The sequence below is a fragment of the Nannospalax galili genome, unplaced genomic scaffold (genome assembly GCF_000622305.1).
Source record: "Nannospalax galili isolate Female #2095 unplaced genomic scaffold, S.galili_v1.0 scaffold332, whole genome shotgun sequence".
Lineage (NCBI taxonomy): Eukaryota > Metazoa > Chordata > Mammalia > Rodentia > Spalacidae > Nannospalax > Nannospalax galili.
The window spans coordinates 774,380-794,483 of NW_008333794.1; the positions used below are offsets into that span (position 1 = coordinate 774,380).

The following is a 20,104-nucleotide window of genomic DNA, read 5'->3' on the forward strand; positions in this document are numbered from 1 at the left end:
GGCAAGGAGCAAAAACTGTCCTTTATGTCCCTCTGACCAAATTATTATAGGCCTCAAACTATGTCTGTTAAACATCCAAGAAAGTTAGTTCCATCAGTCTTATACTTTTAATTACTGTGTGTCATGTAGATAAATCTTGGGCAAAGACCAATTGTTCTTAGATAAACCTTACCTAGACATATATTTCTTGATCTGCTATGTATAATGCTACCATTTTTGTGGAAACAGTTATGAACATGGATGGAACTTGTTACTTCATATTATGTACTTACACGTAATTTTTTATTTTTATTTTATGTGTTAATGAATATATTTCTTGGATGTAGGTAAGTGTACCTATGTTGTGCAATTCCCACAGAGGTCAGAGGAGGGTGTTCAGTCCCCTGGAACTGGAGTTATGGACGGTTGTTAGCCGCCATGTGCATACTGGGAATCAAACCTGGGTCCTCTGTAAGAGCAGCCAGTGCTCTTAACCACTGAGCCATCTCTCCAGCCCCCTTACACATAATTTGAATATAAAAAAGAAAATGTTCAACCGACTGTGACTAGTAATAATCAGATACATAGAGATTAGAAATGCATGTACAAGCATCTTAGTGTCATTGCACTAAAAATGAATTTTTCTGTATGAAACTGTATTTTAATAATGAAATGGAGATCTTTTTGAAAGGTTAAAACCTCATTTAATTTTATGTCTTACAGGGCTTATACTGAATACAATATTGTATAACTGTATTAATTCAACTGTAAACCTAAACATTTACAGCCAATTTTGAAAGCGATGCATCTTAGCTCTGGAAATTGTTATTGAATATGTCAATGCTGTTGTAATGAAATGCTCCTTCTAATTATGTGGTTATTAAATAAATAATAAAAAAAAGAAAATGTTCAGAAGAAGCCAGTGAAGCTTTTTGGAAGTGATTTTGGAGCTATAATCTTTGTACGTATTTGGTCATTTAGGAAAATGTTTAAAGAATGTTAATAGAATTATTTCTGTGTATCAGGAAGTCTTTGACAGTGTTTCAGATTTTTAGAAAAATTATTGGGGTTGATAGATGGCTCAATAGTAGAGTATTTTCCTGGGTCCTGGGTTCTATCCCTAGCACTGCAAAAGCAAAACAAAAAGAGTTACTAAAGCCAAATCTCTAGGCCTGTGAGATGGCTCAGTGAGTAAAGGTGCTTAGGGTGCAGATCTGACGACTTGAGTTCCATCCTTGGAGTCTGTCTAAAAAGCCTGATGCAGTGGTACACATCTGTGTATCTTGAGATGGGAAGTGGTGACAAGAGAATCACCTAGAAGCTTCCAAGTCAGGTAGGCTGAAATACCTGGAATGCAGAAACAGCAAGAGACCCTGCCTCCGAAGCAGGGTGGATGGAGAGAACTGAGTTCTAGTTGTCACTGACCTCCATATATGTTTTGTGGCACCCACACACATCACAGAGACACATAAATGCATGCACGCATATAATAAAAATTAAATATTTGAGCTGGGCGTGGTGGCACATGCCTTTAATGCCAGCACTCGGGAGGCAGAGGCAGGCGGATCTCTGAATTCAAGGCCAGCCTGGTCTACATAGTGAGTTCCAGGACAGCTGGAGCTACGGGGAGACCGTTTCAAAAAGACCAAAAAAAAAAAAAAAAATTAAATATTTGAAAAACTGCTTTAGTGGAAATGTTATAAAGTGGTTAATTGCTGACTCAATTGCAAACTTGAGGACATAGAAAAGCATAAACTACACTACTTTTCTGTTACAGGTAAAGGGAGAAGATGAGGAAGAGAATAATCTAGAAGTACGAGAAACCAAAATTAAGGGGAAAAGGTAAGCTAATACTATCTGAGAGGCATTTCTAAGGTGTATTAACCAGCTGTCTGGGACAGTGTAGAGTAAGATACCAGAAAAATTCCTGAGGTGTCTGTCTAGCTTAGAATTAGTCAGATGGCGTTTCTGTTGGGAATGGTACTGGGTATGTTGAATTGCCTGTGGGATGTCAGTGGAACTGGCAAGGGCTACAAGTGTCCTGGGAGAAGATGGAGAGTTTGGAGTGCTGTTTTCAGTAGTGACCTTTATGTGGGAAAATGAAGTACAGTATTGTGAGTTCTGGACTAGTGGATCAGGAAGTTGTCCATGTTCTAATTTTTGATGATAAGTTCAATGGGAGCTTGGTAAAAAGCCTTCAGATTTTTACTAATGACTTTTAGGTCAAACAAAAGTTGGTTTCTTGGCTTAGAAAATTCAGACACATTGTATATTTAATGCTTTATAAACTTTAATAGTTTAGAGGCTCTGTTTTCCTTAAAATGCTAGTGACTAATTTTTTTTGAGACAGTGTCTCACTGTGTAACACTGGCTGGCCTTGAACTCACTATGTAGACTAGGCTAGTTTTGAACTCAGAGATCCACCTGCCTTATGCCTCCTATGTGCTGGGATTAAAGGCATGTAGCACCAAGCCCTGCTTAGTAAATTCAGTTTTTTAAAAGATTTTAATAAATTAATATTATTTTTATCTTATATGTATATTGCCTACATGTATGTAAATGCACTTGTTGTGCAGTGCCCATGGAAACCAGGAGAGGGCGTCGGATTCTTCTGGAACTGGAGTGATGGACAGTTAGCTGTCATGTGGGTGCTGGGAATTGAACCTGGGTCCTCTGCAAGAGAACACAGTGCTGTTAACTGCGGAGCCATCTCTTCAGCTCCCTAAAAAGATATTTTTATTAGATTTGTTGTGTATGTATGTTTGTGCATCAAGGCATGCATGTGAACAGAAGACATGTTGGTTCCAGTAATCAAACTTGGGTTGTAAGGTTTAGTGGTAAGCTCCATTCCCTGCTGAGCCATCTCACCAGCCCTACTAGCTTCATTTTTGTCTGGCTGTGAGAGTAGCAAGCTCATTTTAAAACAATTTAGAGAACAATTATTTTGCCCCAAGACAGTAACCATTAGCATTTCTGTTTAACCTTTACTGACATCCTTCCTTCTTACACAGTGGTATGTGAATGTGTTGGGTGATGGAATCAGGGCTGGGTGCTGCTCAGTGAATGTGTGCCTAGCGTGTTTCCTTCTCCAGCAGCACAGAAAATGAAAATAAAAGGCAAAGTGGACTCACTGTCATCTACAAGCTGATGGCTATATATTTGAATTGTACGTGGACATCTTTCCTTGCTAATGTACAAACATACATTTTATTTATTTGTATTTGTGTGTGTGTGTGCATGTGTGCGTGCCACAGCTTTTGTGTGGAAGACATGTGCAGGAATGGCTGTCCTTCTACCATGTAGGTCTTGGCAGTTGAACTCAGGTAATCAGACTTGGTGACAGGCACGTTTACCTGTTGGGTCATCTTAGTTGACCCCCTAAGCATTTTTAAAAAATTTATTCTATTTTTGTAAGTGTTTTGCCTGCATCCACATGCATCAGGTCTGTGCAGTGCCTACACAGGCCAGACAGGGACATTGGATCTCCTTTAACTGGAGTTATGGATGGTTTTTAGTTCCCATGTGGGTGCTGAAACCCAACCCAGGTCGTCTGTCAGAGCAGCCTGTGTTCTTAATTGCTGAGCCCTCTCTCTAGCCCCAGCATTTTAAAAAAAAGATTCATTTTTATTTTAAGTGTTATGAGTGTTTTGCCTGCATGTATGTATGTGTACCATGTGTATGCCTTGTACCTGCATAGGCTAGAAGAGAGCATTGAAACCCTTGGAACAGATGGTTGTGAGCTGCCACATGGGTGCAGGAACTGAACCTGGGTCCTCTGCAAGAACAAGTCCTGTTAACTGCTAAATCGTCTCCCCAACCGCCCAACTGTTTTTTGAGATAGTCTCATGTAGCCTAGGTTGACCTAGTACTCTATAGCCAAGGATAGCCTTGAATTCTTGATCCTCTTGCTTCTACCTCTCAAATGCTGGGATTAGAGGTATGTATTACTAGACCTGGCTCTGATAGTTTTTACATTCTTGCTAATTATAAGCAAACCTGAGGTGAACATCTGGATATTTGTTTTCAAGGGCTTACATTGATACATTATAGTAGCTTTTATCTTGACCATAGAATTTAACTATGACTTTGAAATGCTAGCTCTGTTTTTTAGTTGGGTTTTTTTTGAGACCTCCCTGTAGCCCCCAGCTGGCTTCGAACTCACTATTTAAACCAGGCTTGGGATTAAAGGCGTGCACCACCAACGCCCGGCTGTTTTTAATTTTTTAAATCTTAATGCTCTTGCTTCTTTCTTCGTTCAGTGGAAGATTCTTCACGGTCAAGCTCCCAGTTGCTCTTGATCCTGGGACCAAGGTCTCAGTCGTTGTGGAAACCGTCTACACCCATGTGCTTCAGCCATATCCAACCCAGATAACGCAGTCAGAGAAACAGTTTGTGGTGTTTGAGGGAAACCATTATTTCTTCTCTCCCTATCCAACAAAGACCCAGACCATGCGGGTAAAACTTGCCTCCCGAAACGTGGAGAGCTACACCAAGCTAGGGAACCCCACACGCTCTGAGGATGTCTTGGATTATGGGCCTTTCAAAGATGTAACTGCCTATAGTCAGGTAAGTTTTAGAGACTCTCTTGTTGAGGCTTGGAGTGGGTGGAAATCTGAAATTTCTTTGAACCTATTGTGAAGAGACTTTTAGTCCCATTTATTTCCTCTGAGAGCTGAGATGAAGGCTGGTGATGAGCATCATGGGAGAAGGAAGTGAGGTGTTCTGAGCAGGGCAGTGAGGTTCAAGAGAAATTGTGATGGCTGCGCTAGCAGCTGCACTCCAAAGACTGAAGGCTGTGGGGTTGGGACTTGCAGAAGAGGGAGCAATTAAGGATTAAAATTGTATTGAAGAAAATTTCAAATATGTGAAAGTAAAGACAGTGGTATCATGAAGTCCTGTTTGCCTGCCATTTTGCTTCCATGGTATTAAGTTGCCATGCCAATTCTCTCTTGTTTCCTTCAGCTCTCTGCCCCCTCCCTCTTTTTTTTTTTTTTTTTTTTTTTTTTTTTTAAAAAAAAAATAGCCCCAGCTGGCCTGGAACTGACTATGTAGATGAGGCTGGCCTTGAACTCATAAAGACCTGCCTGCCTCTGCCTTCCAGGTGCTGGGATTAAAGGCATACATACACTTCCACACCTGGCTATCTGCACCATTTTAAAAAATTGCATTAATTTTATTTGTGTATGTGCGTAGAAGTCTGAGGACAACTTTCCAAAGTCACTTTAAAAAAAATATTTTTGTTTTGTGTATATGAGTGTATTGCCTGTAGGTAGGTGCACCCGTGTTGTGCAGTGCCTGCGGAGGTCAGAAGAGGCATCAGATCCCCTGGAACTGTAGTTACAGATGATTATTAGTCACCATGTGGGTGCTGGAAATCAAACTCGGGTCCTCTACAAGAGCAATCAATGCTCTTAACCGCTGAGTCATCTCTCCAGCCCCCAGAGTTACTTCTTTCCTTCTACTATGTGGGTTCTGGTGATGGAATGTGAGTCCTCAGACTTTAATGTAGCCCTGGCTGGCCCAGTACTTGCTGTATACACCAGGCTTGCCAGAATTTGTGGCCGTCCTCCTGCCTCATCCCAGATGCACATTTTGGGGCTACAGAAGTGTCTCAGCAGTTAAGAACATTTTTGCTCTTGAAGAGGAGCCAGGTTTGATTCCGAGCACTCACCTGGCAGCTTAAAACCGTCTGTAATTCCAGTTTTGGGGGATTCAGTGCCTTTTTCTGGTCTCCATTGGCACTGCACACATGTGCTATACTTAAATACATTTTTTTTTTTTTTTTTTTGGTCTTTTTGAGACAGGTTCTCCATGTAGCCCCAGCTGGCCTGGAACTCACTATGTAGACCAGGCCGGCCTTGAACTCACAAGCACTGGGATTAAAGGCATGTGCCACCAATGCCCAGCTTTAAATACGTTTTGTTTTGTTTTGTTCTTTTTGAGACAGGGTCTCCCTGTAGCCCCAGCTGTCCTGGAACTCAACTATGTAGACCAGGCTGGCCTTGAACTCATGGAGATCCGCCTGCTGGGATTAAAGGTGTGCATTACCACGCCTGGATAAATACATGTATTTTTAAGAGACTGGTGGGAGGTCTTAATGGTTAAGAGTACTGGTTGCTCTTGCAGAGAACCTGGATTTAGTTCACAGCACCCACATGGTGACTAACTCCATGTTCTGTTAACTCATCTGAAACTCCAGTTCTTCTGGTCTCCCTGAGCATTGCACAACAAGGGTGCACTTAATACATACAGGCAAAACACTTGTACAGAAAAAATAACATTTTCAAAATTTTAAAAAATTATGCATATGTGTGGTATATGTACATGAGTGGAGGTACTCAGAGGGGCTAGAGGTGTCAGATCCCCTGGAGTTAGAGTTACAGGTGTTTGCAAGCTGCCTTACTTGGGTGTTGGGACCCAAACTTGGGTTTTTATCTCTGTAACCTCAGAAATAGATTTTCTGAAGTAAAAATTTCAAATCAAACATGAAATAAGAAAAAAATCTTTTTTTCTGATATTGTCTCATTGTCTCCCTGTTGGCCTTGAACATTGGAGCAGTCCTGCCTCAGCCTCCCCCCAGAGTGCTGACATTTTACAGGTGTGAGCCCTCATTCCCAACTTAAAGCATTTTTAAGCAGGGCATGGTGACGGTTGTAAAACCATCACTAAGGAGGCAGAAGCATTTAATAGTATTTGAGGTAGGCCTGGCTACATCCTGTTTTGGAGGGGGGACATTAAAAAAAAACTCTTCTGTATGTGTGTGTGTGTGTGTCTGTATGCTATAATGGAAGCAACATAAAGCTGCCAGTCTTATGGTACTGGAGCTAAATGCTGTTAAGTAGGATTCTGAATGGAATCTTTAAAAATGTAGTCACAGAATGAGAGAATAAATTGAGCTTATAAACATTAATGAAATCTCTGCTTACTGTTTATGGACTGTGGAAAGACTTTTTTTTCTCAATTTTTTGTTTTATATTGCCTTTCTATAGAGTTATGGGCATGTTCATAAAAGGGTATTGGAATTACTCAGTGACCAAAGGCCCCCCTCCCCATACTGGGGATTGAATATGGGGCCTTGTGTATGTTTGAGCAAGTATTCTACGACTGATCAGTATATATCCCCACCCCAGAGAGATTTTTAAACAAATTTTATTTATTTTGTGTGCATGTGTGTGATGGCATGGGTGTCACCACACACATGTGGAGGCCAAGGGACAGCCTTTGGGAGTGAGTTCTTTTCCAGCGTGGAGGTCCCAGGGATCAAACTCAAATTGTCAGGCTTGGTGGCAAGTGCCATCTTGCTAGTCCTAGCCAGAGAGATGTTTTAAAAAAATGATTTAATTTATAAAAGTGTTTTGATTTCTGGTATGTTTACTGGTATATGTTTAGTGCCCTGGAAGACCAGAAGAAGACCATAGAGCTGCCATGTGGATGCTAGGAACCCAGGTCCTCTGGAACAAGTGTTCTTAACCCCTGAGCTGCCTCTCAAGCCCCTTGATTTTATTTTATTTTTTAATTAAAAAAAATATTATTTTTATTTTATGTGTATGAGTGTATTGCCTGCATATATGTGAGTGCACCTGTGTCGTGCAGTGCTACGGAGGTCAGAAGAGGGCTTCAGATTCCCCTTGGAACTGGAGTTAAGGACCGTTTGTAGCTGCCATGTGGGTGCTGGGAACTGAACCTGGGTCCTCTGCAAGAGCAGTTGGGGTTCTTAACTGCTGAGCCATCTCTCCCCCCCCTTGAATTTTTTTTTTTTTTTTTTTTTTTTTTTGGTCTTTTTGAGACAGGGTCTCCCTGTAGCCCCAGCTGTCCTGGAACTCACTATGTAGACCAGGCTGGCCTTGAACTCACAGAGATCCACCTACCTCTGCCTCCCAAGTGCTGGGATTAAAGGCATGCGCCACCATACCCAGCTTGATTATTATTTTTTTTTAAAAGCATTAACCTCAGTGAGAATTGGCACAGAACTTGAGTCATTACTGAAAGAATAGGTGTTGGACCTATCAATTCTGTTGGACCTCATTGGGAGATAATAATTAATTATATAGACACTTGGAATCGGAACTTCTACATGCTGAAGACCTAGTGTTGTCACTTAGGATTAGGATCTAGAGCAAAACCACGGAGACTGCTAGACCTCAGGGCTCATTTTAATTTTTTTTTCTATTTATTGTTTTTATTTTATATGTTGAGTATTTTGCCTACATGTATTATATGTGCACCACATGTGTGCAATACCCACAGAAGCTAGAAGAGGACAGTGGACCCCCCTGGAACCATGTGGGTGCTGGGAACTTAACCTGAATCTTCTGCAAGAGCAACAAATGCTCTTAACAGCTAAACCATCTCTCCAGCCCTTTTATTATTGTTGTTATTATTTTAAAAAATATTTTTATTTTGTGTGTATGCGTGTATTGCCTGCGTGTATGTAAGTACACCCATGTCCTGCAATGCCCTCGGAGGACAGAAGAGGCTGTCGGATCCCCTGGAACTGAAGTTATGGACAGTTGTTAGCTGCCATGTGGGTGCTGGGATTCAAACCTGGGTCTTCTGCCAGAATGGTGTTCTTTTTTTTAAATATTTTATTATTTTTATTTTATGTATATGCATGTATTGCCTGCATGTTGGTAAAGTGCACCTGTGTCGTGCAATGCCTGCAGAGGTCAGAAGAGGCTGTTGGATCCCCTGGATCTGGAGTTACAGACAGTTGTTAGCTGCCATGTGGGTGCTGGGATTCAAACCCAGGTCTTCTGCAAGAATAGTCAGTGTTCTTAACCGCTGAGCCATCTCTCCAGCCCCAAGAACAGTCAGTGTTCTTAACCACTGAGTGTCGGGGCTCAGGTTTGCTTTGCTCTGTGGGGGAACTACTGGCTTTGGGGCAGAGAGACTTGATCAGTGATAGAGTCTTGGACCCTGGGATGTGTGTCTATTCAACAAGCCATCTATTTCAAAGTTCAGTTGGTTTTTATACATCCCAAGGAACTGGCAGTCATGTGGGATATGGCAGTCACATACGAAGATTTAAGGTACAAAGAAACAGGACATTTAGTCTGTTAGTTGGCGCCAGAAGGATGCTTAAGCTTTAACTCATAGTTACCAATGCCCATCTGGTAATTTATTGGCCACAGTGTTTTCTTTCTTAGAATTAGAAGCATGGTAAACTTTTAGCTTTTAGCTCAGGAGTAAACCTTTAACCTGGCATAATCTCTTAGCTAAGGATAGCTGAGTTATTTGTTCAGGACAAGGAGATGAGCTAAGGGTGTTGACCAAGACACTATACCACAGAGCAAGGAGCCTGCACTTATGACCAGGTCACTGTCTCCTGCCAGTCTTGCAGTGTTCTGCAAGACAGGGAATATCGGAGCTACTGTTTTCAGGTGCCCCTCCCTTTAGCTGAGAATGTTGCCTGGACATGAAGGTTTTAGGCTCATCTCACCCTAGGGCTTGGCATCCTGGTTTCCTATAGCTGAGCCATCTCTTCAGCCCTGTTACTATTATTGTTTTGGGTTTTTTTGAGACAGGACCTCTTTAGCCCCACCTGGCCTAGAACTCACTATGTAGATGGTCTCGATCTCAGATACACCTGCCCCTGTTCCCTGAGTGCTGGGGTTAAAGGCATGTGCTCCATGCCCAGCTCATTTTTAAAGAATTATTATTTTATGTATATGAATATTTTGCCTGCATGTAAGTGTATCACATACATGCAGAGACCCGAACAGGGCACCAGATCCCCTGGAACTGGAGTTAGGGATGTCTGTTAACTGCCAAGTGAAACCTGGGAACTGAGCCTAAGTTCTTTGCAAGAACAGTCACTGCTCTTAACCATTGAACCATCTTTCTAGCCCCCTCCGTATTGGTTTTTTGAGACAAAGCCTCATTCTGTTTCCCAGGTTGGCCTGGAACTCTTGGTGATCTGTCTGAGGCAGGAAGGTGACAAGTTTGAGAGCAAACCCTTTCTCCAAAAAACCTCTGTATATTAGGTACATGGTATTTATTCTGTGGTTGACCATAGATTCACTCTAGTCAGTTTGATTTAAATTAGTGTTGATTTCTCTGTTGTGGCAGAGGTTTGAACTGCTTGTTTCCTTCCTGTCTAGGATACTTTTAAAGTACACTACGAGAACAACAGCCCTTTCCTAACCATCACCAGTATGACCCGGGTCATTGAGGTTTCTCACTGGGGTAATATTGCTGTGGAAGAGAATGTGGATTTGAAGCACACAGGCGCTGTGCTGAAGGGACCTTTCTCCCGCTATGATTACCAGAGACAGCCAGACAGTGGAATCTCTTCCATCCGCTCTTTTAAGGTAAGAGTATTCATCTTGGGCATTGTGGAAAACTATCAGTTTGTCCCTTTCTCTCACTTTTTTTTTTTTTTGGTCTTTTTGAGACAGGGTCTCTCCCTGTAGCCCCAGCTGTCCTGGATTCACCATGGAGACCAGGCTGGCCTTGAACTCACAGAGATCTGCCTGCCTCTGCCTCCAGAGTACTGGGATTAAAGGTATGGTGATGCACCCTGGCTCCCTCACTTTTTGAAACTAGCCAAATATAGACAGTTCTTTGGGATTAACTAATGGTCATATTAAGTGGCACTGTTACTCAAAAGAATCTTTAAATTTAAAAAAGTTCCTTTGTTTATCTAAGAGCTTTTCTTTTCTCCATGCAGCACAGGCTGGTTTGAAACTCCCTATGTTGCTTAGATTGGCCTTGAACCTTAAGATACTTCTGCTTCAGTCTCTTAAATGCTGGGGCATAGACATTTGCCACTGGGTATGGCCTTAGAGTATTTTTGTTTTGTTTTAAGAAATTTTGAGTAAAGAAAAACATAGTACCACTACCTAAACACTAATATTTTTGGCTTATTGGGGGTTTTTGGGGTTTTTTGTTTTTGTTTTTGTCTTTTTGAGACAGGATCTCCCTGTAGCCCCAGCTGGCCTGGAACTTGCTTTGTAGACTAGGCTGGCCTTGAACTCACAGAGATCCCCCTGCATCTGCTTCCTGAGTGCTGGGATTAAAGGCGTGAGCCACCACACCCAACTTGGCTTCTTATTTTTAAATTTGTGTGTGTGTGTGTGTGTGTGTTTGTGTGTGTGTATGTGTATGTGTATCTGCCTTAAGAGGCCAGAAGAGAGTGTTAGGTCTTCTGGAGCTAGAGTTACAGGCATTTGAGAGCCACCCTATATGGGTGTTAGAACCCGGGTCCTTCATGATTGGTCAGCACTTTTTTTTTTTAATATTTATTATTTTTGTTTTATGAGTATGCATGTATTGCCTGCATGTAGGTAAATACACCTGTGTCTTGCAATGCCCATGGAGAACAGAAGAGACTGTCAGATTCCCTGGGACTGGAGTTACGGACAGTTGTTAGCTGCCATGTGGGTGCTGGGATTTGAACCTGGGTCTTCTGCAAGAACAATCAGTGTTCTTAACTGCTGAGCTATCTCTCCAGCCCTGCAAAGCACTTTTTTTCTTTCTAAGATTTATTTGGGGGGTGGGGGAGAGACAAAGAAAGAGAAATATGCTATGTGTGAGGGTGCCTGACATGGGTGTTGAGAATTGAACTCGGGCTCTCTGCAGAAACAGCACACACTGTTAACTGCTGAGCCATCTCTCCAACCTTGCAGCAAGCTCTCTTAATGGCTGATGCAGTGCTCCAGCTCTCTTGTTTGTTTTTAAAGATAGTTTCTTGTCAAATTTGCTATGTATCCAAAAGTTACCTTGTGTTCTGGTCCTACCTGTGTCGCTCACGTACAGAGGTGTACTACCAAGACTTAGGCTGTTTTTGTTTGGTATTTCATGAAGCAGAGTTGAAGTTTGTTAAAGATTAAAAACTTTATTTACTTATTATTATTGGGATGTATATATGTGGGTGTATGTGCCACTGTGTATAAGTCAGAGGACAACTTTGTGGAGTCATTTCTTTATTTCCACTTTTATGTGAGTTCTGAGGATCAAATTCAGGTTGCTAGGCTTGTGAGACAAGTGTTTTTACTCACTGAGCCATCTCTGATCCTAAGACCTTTTTTTGGGGAGGAGAGGTTTCTCCCTGTGGTCCTGTGGTCACACCTGACCTAGAACTTACTATATAGGCCAGGTTGGCCTCCGTCTCACAGAGATCTACCTGCCTCTACCTTCTACTCTGCCTGGCCTAAAAGACGTGTTTTAATATAGATTTTAAGCATAAAGGCTAAGGAAATGAAAGGGATGCTTGGAAAGATACACTGAGAGGCATGGTGTGGACTTCTCAGAATCATCACCTTATGCTATAAAAAAGAGACTGAAGCCGGGCGTGGTTGTGCATGCCTTTAATCCCAGCACTCGGGAGGCAGAAGTAGGCAGATGTCTGTGAGTTCAAGGCCAGCCTGGTCTACATAGTGAGTTCCAGGACAGCTAGGGCTACAGAGAGACCCTGTCTCAAAAACACCAAAAAAAAAAAAAAAAAAAAGACTGAAGATGTGTTTGTTTTGTAAGTACAATCTTATATTTTCATGTATTTACATATTTTAGAAGCGTTCACTAGGTTAACAAAGCTATTCTATTCCCTCTCCCCTCTTGTCATCCTGGAGGTTGTTACAAAGAATGTTGGGTGGAGAAGCCAAAAGTCTCTTCCAGGAACTCCCACTAGCAGTTTGATGTATTTTTCTATCTTTAGTTTCCTTCTTTGCATAACTTAGTATTCACAAAGATATTTGCAAATACCTTATTTCTTGTTTAGACGATTTTGTCTACTTAGCAACCTTGATTGTGAAGTAGATGTGTTTTCTAGAAGTTTTGAAACCTTGGAAGAAAGAATTTTGAAGGTTTACAGTCTGGGGTGTGTTTTAGTTGGGTAGTGTTTAAGACCTTGATGTAGACTTTTTTGCATCCAAGGTCCTGTCCTTTACAGAGGTCCCTGGAATTTCTAGAAGGCATGTCCACTCTCTTGCAGACCATCCTCCCTGCTGCTGCCCAGGATGTGTACTACCGGGATGAAATTGGCAATGTTTCCACCAGCCACCTCCTTATTTTGGATGACTCTGTGGAAATGGAAATCCGGCCTCGGTTTCCTCTCTTTGGCGGTTGGAAGACACACTATATCGTTGGCTACAACCTCCCAAGCTATGAATACCTCTATAATTTGGGTGAGTAGTTTGTGCATTAGTAGAATAGCAAGGGCAGCTTTTTCTTTAACTTCTTGCAGTTTCCTTAAATCCCTCCCCTCCTCTCTTTCTCTCAAAGTGCTTTGTCTGTACAGAGAAAATTGTTTTCTCATTCTTAGGAAGGCTAGATACCAGGAATAGCTTTTCATGGATTGGTACAAATGACTGTTGTAAAAGTAATGCCCACACATGGTATCAGTTCACACAGTACAGTATCAATTCATTCCCCAGTTTTGTTAGCAAACAGAGCTACTTAAATTCTGTTACAGACCTCATATCAGCCATTTCTCCAAGAAAGCTTAATTTATTTTAGTGAAAATGGTATTTTAAGTCCATATTAGAACTAGGGATGTTCATTGCTTGGAGGTAGTCAATTTCTAGGCCTTTCAGGCATGGAGCTCAGTATACATTTTATTTATTTATTATTTTTTTATTTTATGTGTATGAGTGTATTACCTGTATGTATGTAAGTGCACCCATGTTGTGTAGTGCCTGCAAAGGTCAGAAGATGGGGTCAGATCCCCTGGAACTGGAGTTAAAAGTTGTTAACTGCCATGTAACTGGGAATGGAACCTGGGTCCTCTGCAAGAGCAGCCAGTACTCTTTTAACTTCTGAGCCACTTCTCCAGCCCCCAGTATATATTTTACATATATGTAAAAATAAGCATTTACAATGGCATTTTGTTTTTATATTTCATGTGTCTTAATTCCTTGGGAAAATCTTGGTTCTGAAGGGCACAGGGGATGACAGGATTACAGCAGTCTATGACTAGTCACTGTTTTATCTCGCAACTCCCTCCTCCAGACACACTGTTTTTGTTTTTTAAGATAGTATTCCAGATAGGCCTGGAATTTGATCCTCTTGCCTTAGCCTCCTAAGTGCTAGAATTAGACACATTTGACTGCCTTCCCTTTTTGGGGCAGGGTGTGTGAGGAGGGGTCTTTTTGAGGCAGGGTCTCCCTGTAGCCCCAGCTGAAATTCACTATGTAGACCAGGCTAACCTTGAACTCATAAAGATCTGCCTGCCTTTGCCTCCCAAGTGCTGGGATTAAAGGTTTCGCCACCATGCCCGGCTTCTTCCTTCCTTTCTTATTTGTTCATTTATTGTGTATGCATGTGTGTACAAATTTGTCTGGGTGCATACATGCTGTGCATATGCATACTTAGCTTGTAGAGTCAATTCTCTCCTTCTGTGATGGTCCCAGGGTTTGAACTGAGGTCATCAGGTTTGGTGGCATGTGACCTGCCCCTGAGTCGTCTCACTAGCCCTTATCCTTACCTTTTTTTTTTGTTTGTTCGTTTTGTTTTTTGCTGTTTCTGATGTGAACTTGAAGTAGAATTGGTTATGGTAGCTCCTGTATTGGCTTAGTTCTGTCTTGCTTTAGTGTGGTATCCAGTGACATGTGCTTGTCTTCTGAGCTTTCCTTGCCCCTGGGCCTATACTTCAGTGGCAGAGCACTTGCCTAGCATGCCTAAGGCCTTGGGTTCAGTCCCCAATCCCCATTACTGCTAGGGACAGAAAAAAAAGGAACACACTGACTTCATGTTTCCATGTTAAACACTTTTTATTCTTTTTCTATAGGGCTGTTCTGGTGGCCTTTCAAAGTTCTGAGGGCATAGACAGCTAGGACTCAGGGTCTGTACTGCAGACCTATCTTTCCTATTGAGCCAGGGACATGACTCTTGGATTTCAGTTGCTCTTGTGCTGACCTGCTCTGCTTTCTGGAGCTGGCTGCTCTGACTGATGTGTTTTGTGGCTCTTCTTTCCTTGAGCCCATCAGTCACTATGTAGCTTACCTCTTTTTTCTCCCTTATAGACACTGCCACTCTGAAAGGGTCTTGTGGCTATAGGTATGCTGTGAAAATTTTTGCCCTGGGGAGGGTAAGGGGCTAGGCAGCCCATAAGGTCCCAGTGACAAACCAAAGTTTGATTGGGCTTACAGTGTCTAGGTGACCCCCAAAAGCAGCAATCAGTGCTGGAAAGTCTTCATTCAGCATGGATGATGGCTTTTCCAGTCTGTATACTGTTGTCCCTCCCTGAGACCTCTGAGGCCATGTGCAGTTAGGGCAGAATGGCACACAGTTGCATACAGCTGTGGCTGGATACTCAGGTGAGGGTCTCGTGACCCTCTCATCCCCTCCTGTGAGGGAACATCAACAGTCAGTAAGCTCAGCTGTGATAATCTTTTGTAACTAGGCACAGCTGAACTCAGAAAGTTGGTTGTGCTTGAAGGATAGTGCTGTACAACCATGGTGGTGGTTTTTTGAGACAGGGTCTCCCATATAGCCCCAGCTGACCTGGAAATCACTATGTAGCCCAGACTAGTTTTGCTCTCACAGAGATCCACTTGCCGCTGCCTCCTGAGTGCTAGGATTAAAGACCTACACCACCATGTCCATTTTATATTTTATTATTTTTTTCTTATTTTATGTGTATGAATATATTGCCTGCATGCATGTCAAAGCACCTGTGTTGTGCAGTGCTTGCAGAGGTCAGAAGAGGGCGTTGGATCTCCTGGAACTGGAGTTATGGACAGTTGTTAGCTGCCATGCAGGTGCTGGGAATAGAACCCAGGTCCTCTGCAAGAGTAATTAGTGCTCTTAACCACTGAGCCATCTCTCCAGCTTCCAATTAAAAAAAAATTTTTTTTTTAAACTTTTGAGTGGTCCATGAGTTATTAATGTTATGTCAGTTCTGACTTTCTGTGGGAATTGGAGAAGATCCAAAACCTGTACTGCCACCACAGCCTCTTCCCAGCATCTGGCCCATGAGCTATGGATAACCACTCTCCTTTCTGTGTAAGAGGAGAAGGTTATCTCCTATAATTTCCTTTCTGGTGTTCCATTTTCTGTTCATATCACTGCCTGTACTTGCTGATCCTCAGGTGACCAGTATGCACTGAAGATGAGGTTTGTGGACCATGTGTTTGATGAGCAAGTGATAGATTCTCTGACAGTGAAGATCATCTTGCCGGAGGGGGCTAAGTAAGTGACCATTCCTTTCCTCTATACCACCTTTCTCAGGTAGTACTTTCTTGGTGTCTCGAGAGACCTGTATTCTGGGGGGTATGGCATAGGTACTCATTAAATAGCTTTGACTGAGAAACCTATTTCTATGGAACCTTCTTTAATTTTTTATGCATATGAGTGTTTTGCCTGCGTGTATGTAAGTGCACCATGAGCATACAGTGCCCACAAGGGGCAGAATAGGACAGCAGAAACCCTGCAACTGGAGTTATAATAGACAGTTGTTAGCTGCCATGTAGGTGCTAGGAACTGAACCTGGGTCCTTTGCAAGAGCAACCAGTGCTCCTAACTGCTGAGCCATCTTTCCAGCCCCTTTATGGAACCTTTTGACCAAAGCTAGGAAGGAAATTAGATTCAGAGGAGGGCACAGTGTTTATTTATGAAATCTCCCAAAAACATTGTGCCTTCACATGCATGGAGCAAAATCCAGAGTTGCCTCAGTAAGCCAGAATGATGGCTTGAATCTAGAGGGGTGAGTACAGCAGGAAAGAACATGAAGACAAACCAGCTTTTGTGGTGCATACCTGCAGTCCCAGCACTTGGGAGGGTGAGTCTAGAGGAACTCGAGTTTGAGGCCAGCCTGTCCTATATGTAGCAAGTATCTGTCTCAGAAAAAAAAGACAGTCAGGGAGATCTTGTGCTGTATCAAAAGTGAAAGTGTGATGAATCTGTGGCTCCGTTTGGTCCTGAACCTGCCTTGGGTCTCTGGTAACAGGAGGAATGTTCTTTGGTCACTTTGAGCAGTTTGGATGAATAAGAGTTGTCTTATAAAATGAGAGCTTAAGTTGAGAGCAAGATACTAGGAAGGAAGGAGCAAGGGCTGGGACTGTAGCTCAGTAGTATATTGCCTAGCATGCATGATGCTCTGGATTCAGTTCCCAGTACTGCTGGGAGGTATAAAGAAGAAACCACTCACTTGAGGAAGAAGCCATGGCACCAGCTTGGTGCCTGTTTGATGGGAGCAGGTGGGCACTCATTGGGCACCTCTTCTTAGCATGAGTGGAAACACCTTATAGTTTTCTGTCACTTGCTCTAGATTCTTATCACAGTATCTGTATGGTCTCTGTTGGTTCATATACCTACTCTGATCACCAGGATAATGTGTGTCTTGATTGTTCCATGGGGTAGGGGGGTCCTTCCCCCAAGCTAAACTGTCCCTTTGGGGACAATTCCTATATAGGCCTGGGCCAAAAGTAGTATATGTGCCTTTTTGCTGAAAGAGGCTGTGCTTCATGTGAAGTGGAAGCGTTAGGAGTAACTCTTAGGCACGCAAGTCCCTGAGAGCCTCCCTGGGTGGACAGTACTGGGAAGCTGTGTTCACTGTGTGAACGCATCCTATGAGCACTGAAGAGGGACTATCCTTACTTTAGCAGGAGCACTGTCTGATCTTCAGTTTTCTGGTAGTGGATCAGTAGCTGGAGAAGGGCATTTCTTGCCACTAGAAGTGGACAGGGTAAATGGGTATGAACTTAGCATCTTGATGGTCCTTAGTCTTAGAGTTCTACAGTCCACACCTTCATCTGTTGGTATGGTTTGTTTGAGGATGTGCTGTGTTCTGTGTGCTCCAGGAACATCCAGGTGGACAGTCCTTATGATATTAGTCGTGCCCCAGATGAGCTGCACTACACTTACCTGGACACATTTGGCCGCCCTGTAATTGTTGCCTACAAGAAAAATCTGGTTGAGCAGCACATTCAGGACATCGTGGTGAGTGGCTCTGCTGTTTGCTGTTGGAGCGTCCATAGGCAGTGGCCTTGGGCTATGGACTTGAGCTTGTCTTTCCTATGGTCCAGTATTGTCTGAACCTTAGCTACCCTTATGTCTTTCTCCTGTTCTCCCCCAGGTGCACTATACCTTCAACAAGGTACTCATGCTGCAGGAGCCTCTGCTGGTGGTGGCTGCCTTCTACATCCTGTTTTTTACCGTCATCATCTATGTCCGCCTGGACTTCTCCATCACCAAGGTACTCTTATTGCTCTCTTCCTGTCCTTGTCAGGCACTCCTTGTGCTCTGAGTTACGTGTCTCACCAGTCCCATTCCCACAGTGAACCTAGACAGGACCTTGTGGCTGCAGTGCCTTACCTTTTCCAGGCCTCTGCTAATTCTCACTGGAGATGCTTTTCTTCTTCCTTTGGTGATAAAGGTGGAACCCAGGGCCTCAGGCCTGCCAGGCAGGTACTCAGCCACTGAGCTAGCTGTACCCTAGCCCTATACTTTGTCTCTGAGACTCTGATCACCCAGCACACCATGTTTCTGTCTTGTTTTGTTTCTGGAAACATAACCTGAATACTCAAATGAGGGTAGGAAAAACATTGAGATTGATGGTGGTTCACCTGTTTTATTCCTTATTATTCAGCTGAACTTGGAGGTGGAATACCTTCTTGGTCATCTCACCAATACCTTCTCTTCCTTCCCCTGGGGGAGTTCCTTGCCTGAAGACAGGAACTGCCAACATGGTTCTGTCAGCCACCTTCTTTGCTTCCTTGGAGCTCTGCTTGCTGACTGACGGACTCTGAGGCTCCTCCACCTTTCCCAGGGCTGCAGGAAACTACAGTACCCTCAGGTCATCTTTGTCTCCCTTTCCTTTCCTTTATTTCTCATTCTCATTATTGCTAACATTACTGTTTCATAAGGGAGTCTGTGGCCCTGTGCTGGGCACCAGTAGCAGATACTGGTGAGTGAAGCAGGGAGCCAAGCAGGCATCACCTAGAGAGGCAGGCTGCAGCTGACACACAGGGACCCAGGAAGCACAATGTGAAGGCACTGGCCATGCTTTGGTAGGTGTGATCAATGCTTGTGGGGTGTCATTGGGCCCTTTTAGCATCTGACAAGACAGGGTCTCCCTGTAGCCCCGGCTGTCCTGGAACACACTATGTAGATCAGGCTGGCCTTGAACTCACAGAGATCCGCCTGCCTCTGCCTCACGAGTACTGGGACCAAAGGCATGTGCCACAACACCTGCTTCATATTGCTGCCTTTTAACTCCATCAAGTGCCATAGGGTTCTAGTCTGTTTGTCTCATTCCTTCCCTCCTGGATCCAGCAGCATCAGTTTATCTTTACTTGATAAATTCTGTAATACAAAAAATAACTTCAAAACTGCCATACTCAAACTATCTGTTCTAATAGTCCTGAATTGTGTGCTGTTCTTTATATTCACACTGAAATTGCAGTGTGTTGTCCCCTAGGTGCTTGATTAGTTCTTATTGTTTTGCTGTATTGTTCACTTGAAATGTTAGCAGTTCATTTATTGTGTTTGAATTTCATTTTAATTTCCTTTTCATCATGCTAAATTTGTGGGGGTGGGAGGACAGCAAGGGGAAGACAGTGAAGGTCTCACTATATAGCTCTGGCTGCTGACTCAGAGCTCCCTACATAGACCAGTCTAGCCTCCAAGTCACAGAGCTACACTTGCCTCTGCCTCCTAAGTGCTGAGATTAAAAGTGTACATCACAGCCACACCTGTGATCTGACTCTCGGGAGGCGGAGACAGGTAGATCTCTTGAGATTGAGGCTAGACTGGTCTACATCTACATAATGTGTTCCAGGCCAGCTATTGCTAATATTTAATGTTAGTTATGAATTAATGGGTTCTAAATTCATATTCTAAAATGGCAGTCCTGCCTTGTCCTTCCTTGTAGGTAACAGTTTCATCAGTTCCTGATAGCCACCATGTTTTTTTGTTGTTTTAAAAAATAAGCAACTACTTTTTAATTGTCCCTTCCTTTTTTAAAAAAAATTACTTTTATTTTATGCATATGAGTGTATTGCCTGCATGTATGTGTCAGGCAATGCCCTCAGAGGTCAGAAGAGGGCCTCGGATCCCCTGGAACTGGAGTTACCATGTCAGTGCTAGGAACCAACCCCAGGTCTTCTACAAGAGCAGCTGGTGTTCTTAACCACTGAGCCATCACTCCAACCCCTTATTGTCCCTATTTACACTAAAGATAGCAACT

The 20,104-nt window shown here is 43.0% G+C and overlaps 1 protein-coding gene across 1 annotated transcript in view; it reads left to right on the forward strand.

The window, feature by feature from the left end:
- Positions 1-20,104, forward strand: part of Rpn1 (ribophorin I) — a 27,565-nt gene that overhangs the window by 4,201 nt on the left and 3,260 nt on the right. Inside the window, exons 2-8 of the mRNA XM_008828551.2 lie at positions 1,757-1,821; positions 4,239-4,545; positions 10,080-10,289; positions 12,911-13,103; positions 16,008-16,107; positions 17,718-17,856; positions 17,993-18,112. Of these exons, the coding sequence (XP_008826773.1) occupies positions 1,757-1,821; positions 4,239-4,545; positions 10,080-10,289; positions 12,911-13,103; positions 16,008-16,107; positions 17,718-17,856; positions 17,993-18,112 (1,134 nt within the window). The remainder of the gene's footprint in view (positions 1-1,756; positions 1,822-4,238; positions 4,546-10,079; positions 10,290-12,910; positions 13,104-16,007; positions 16,108-17,717; positions 17,857-17,992; positions 18,113-20,104) is intronic.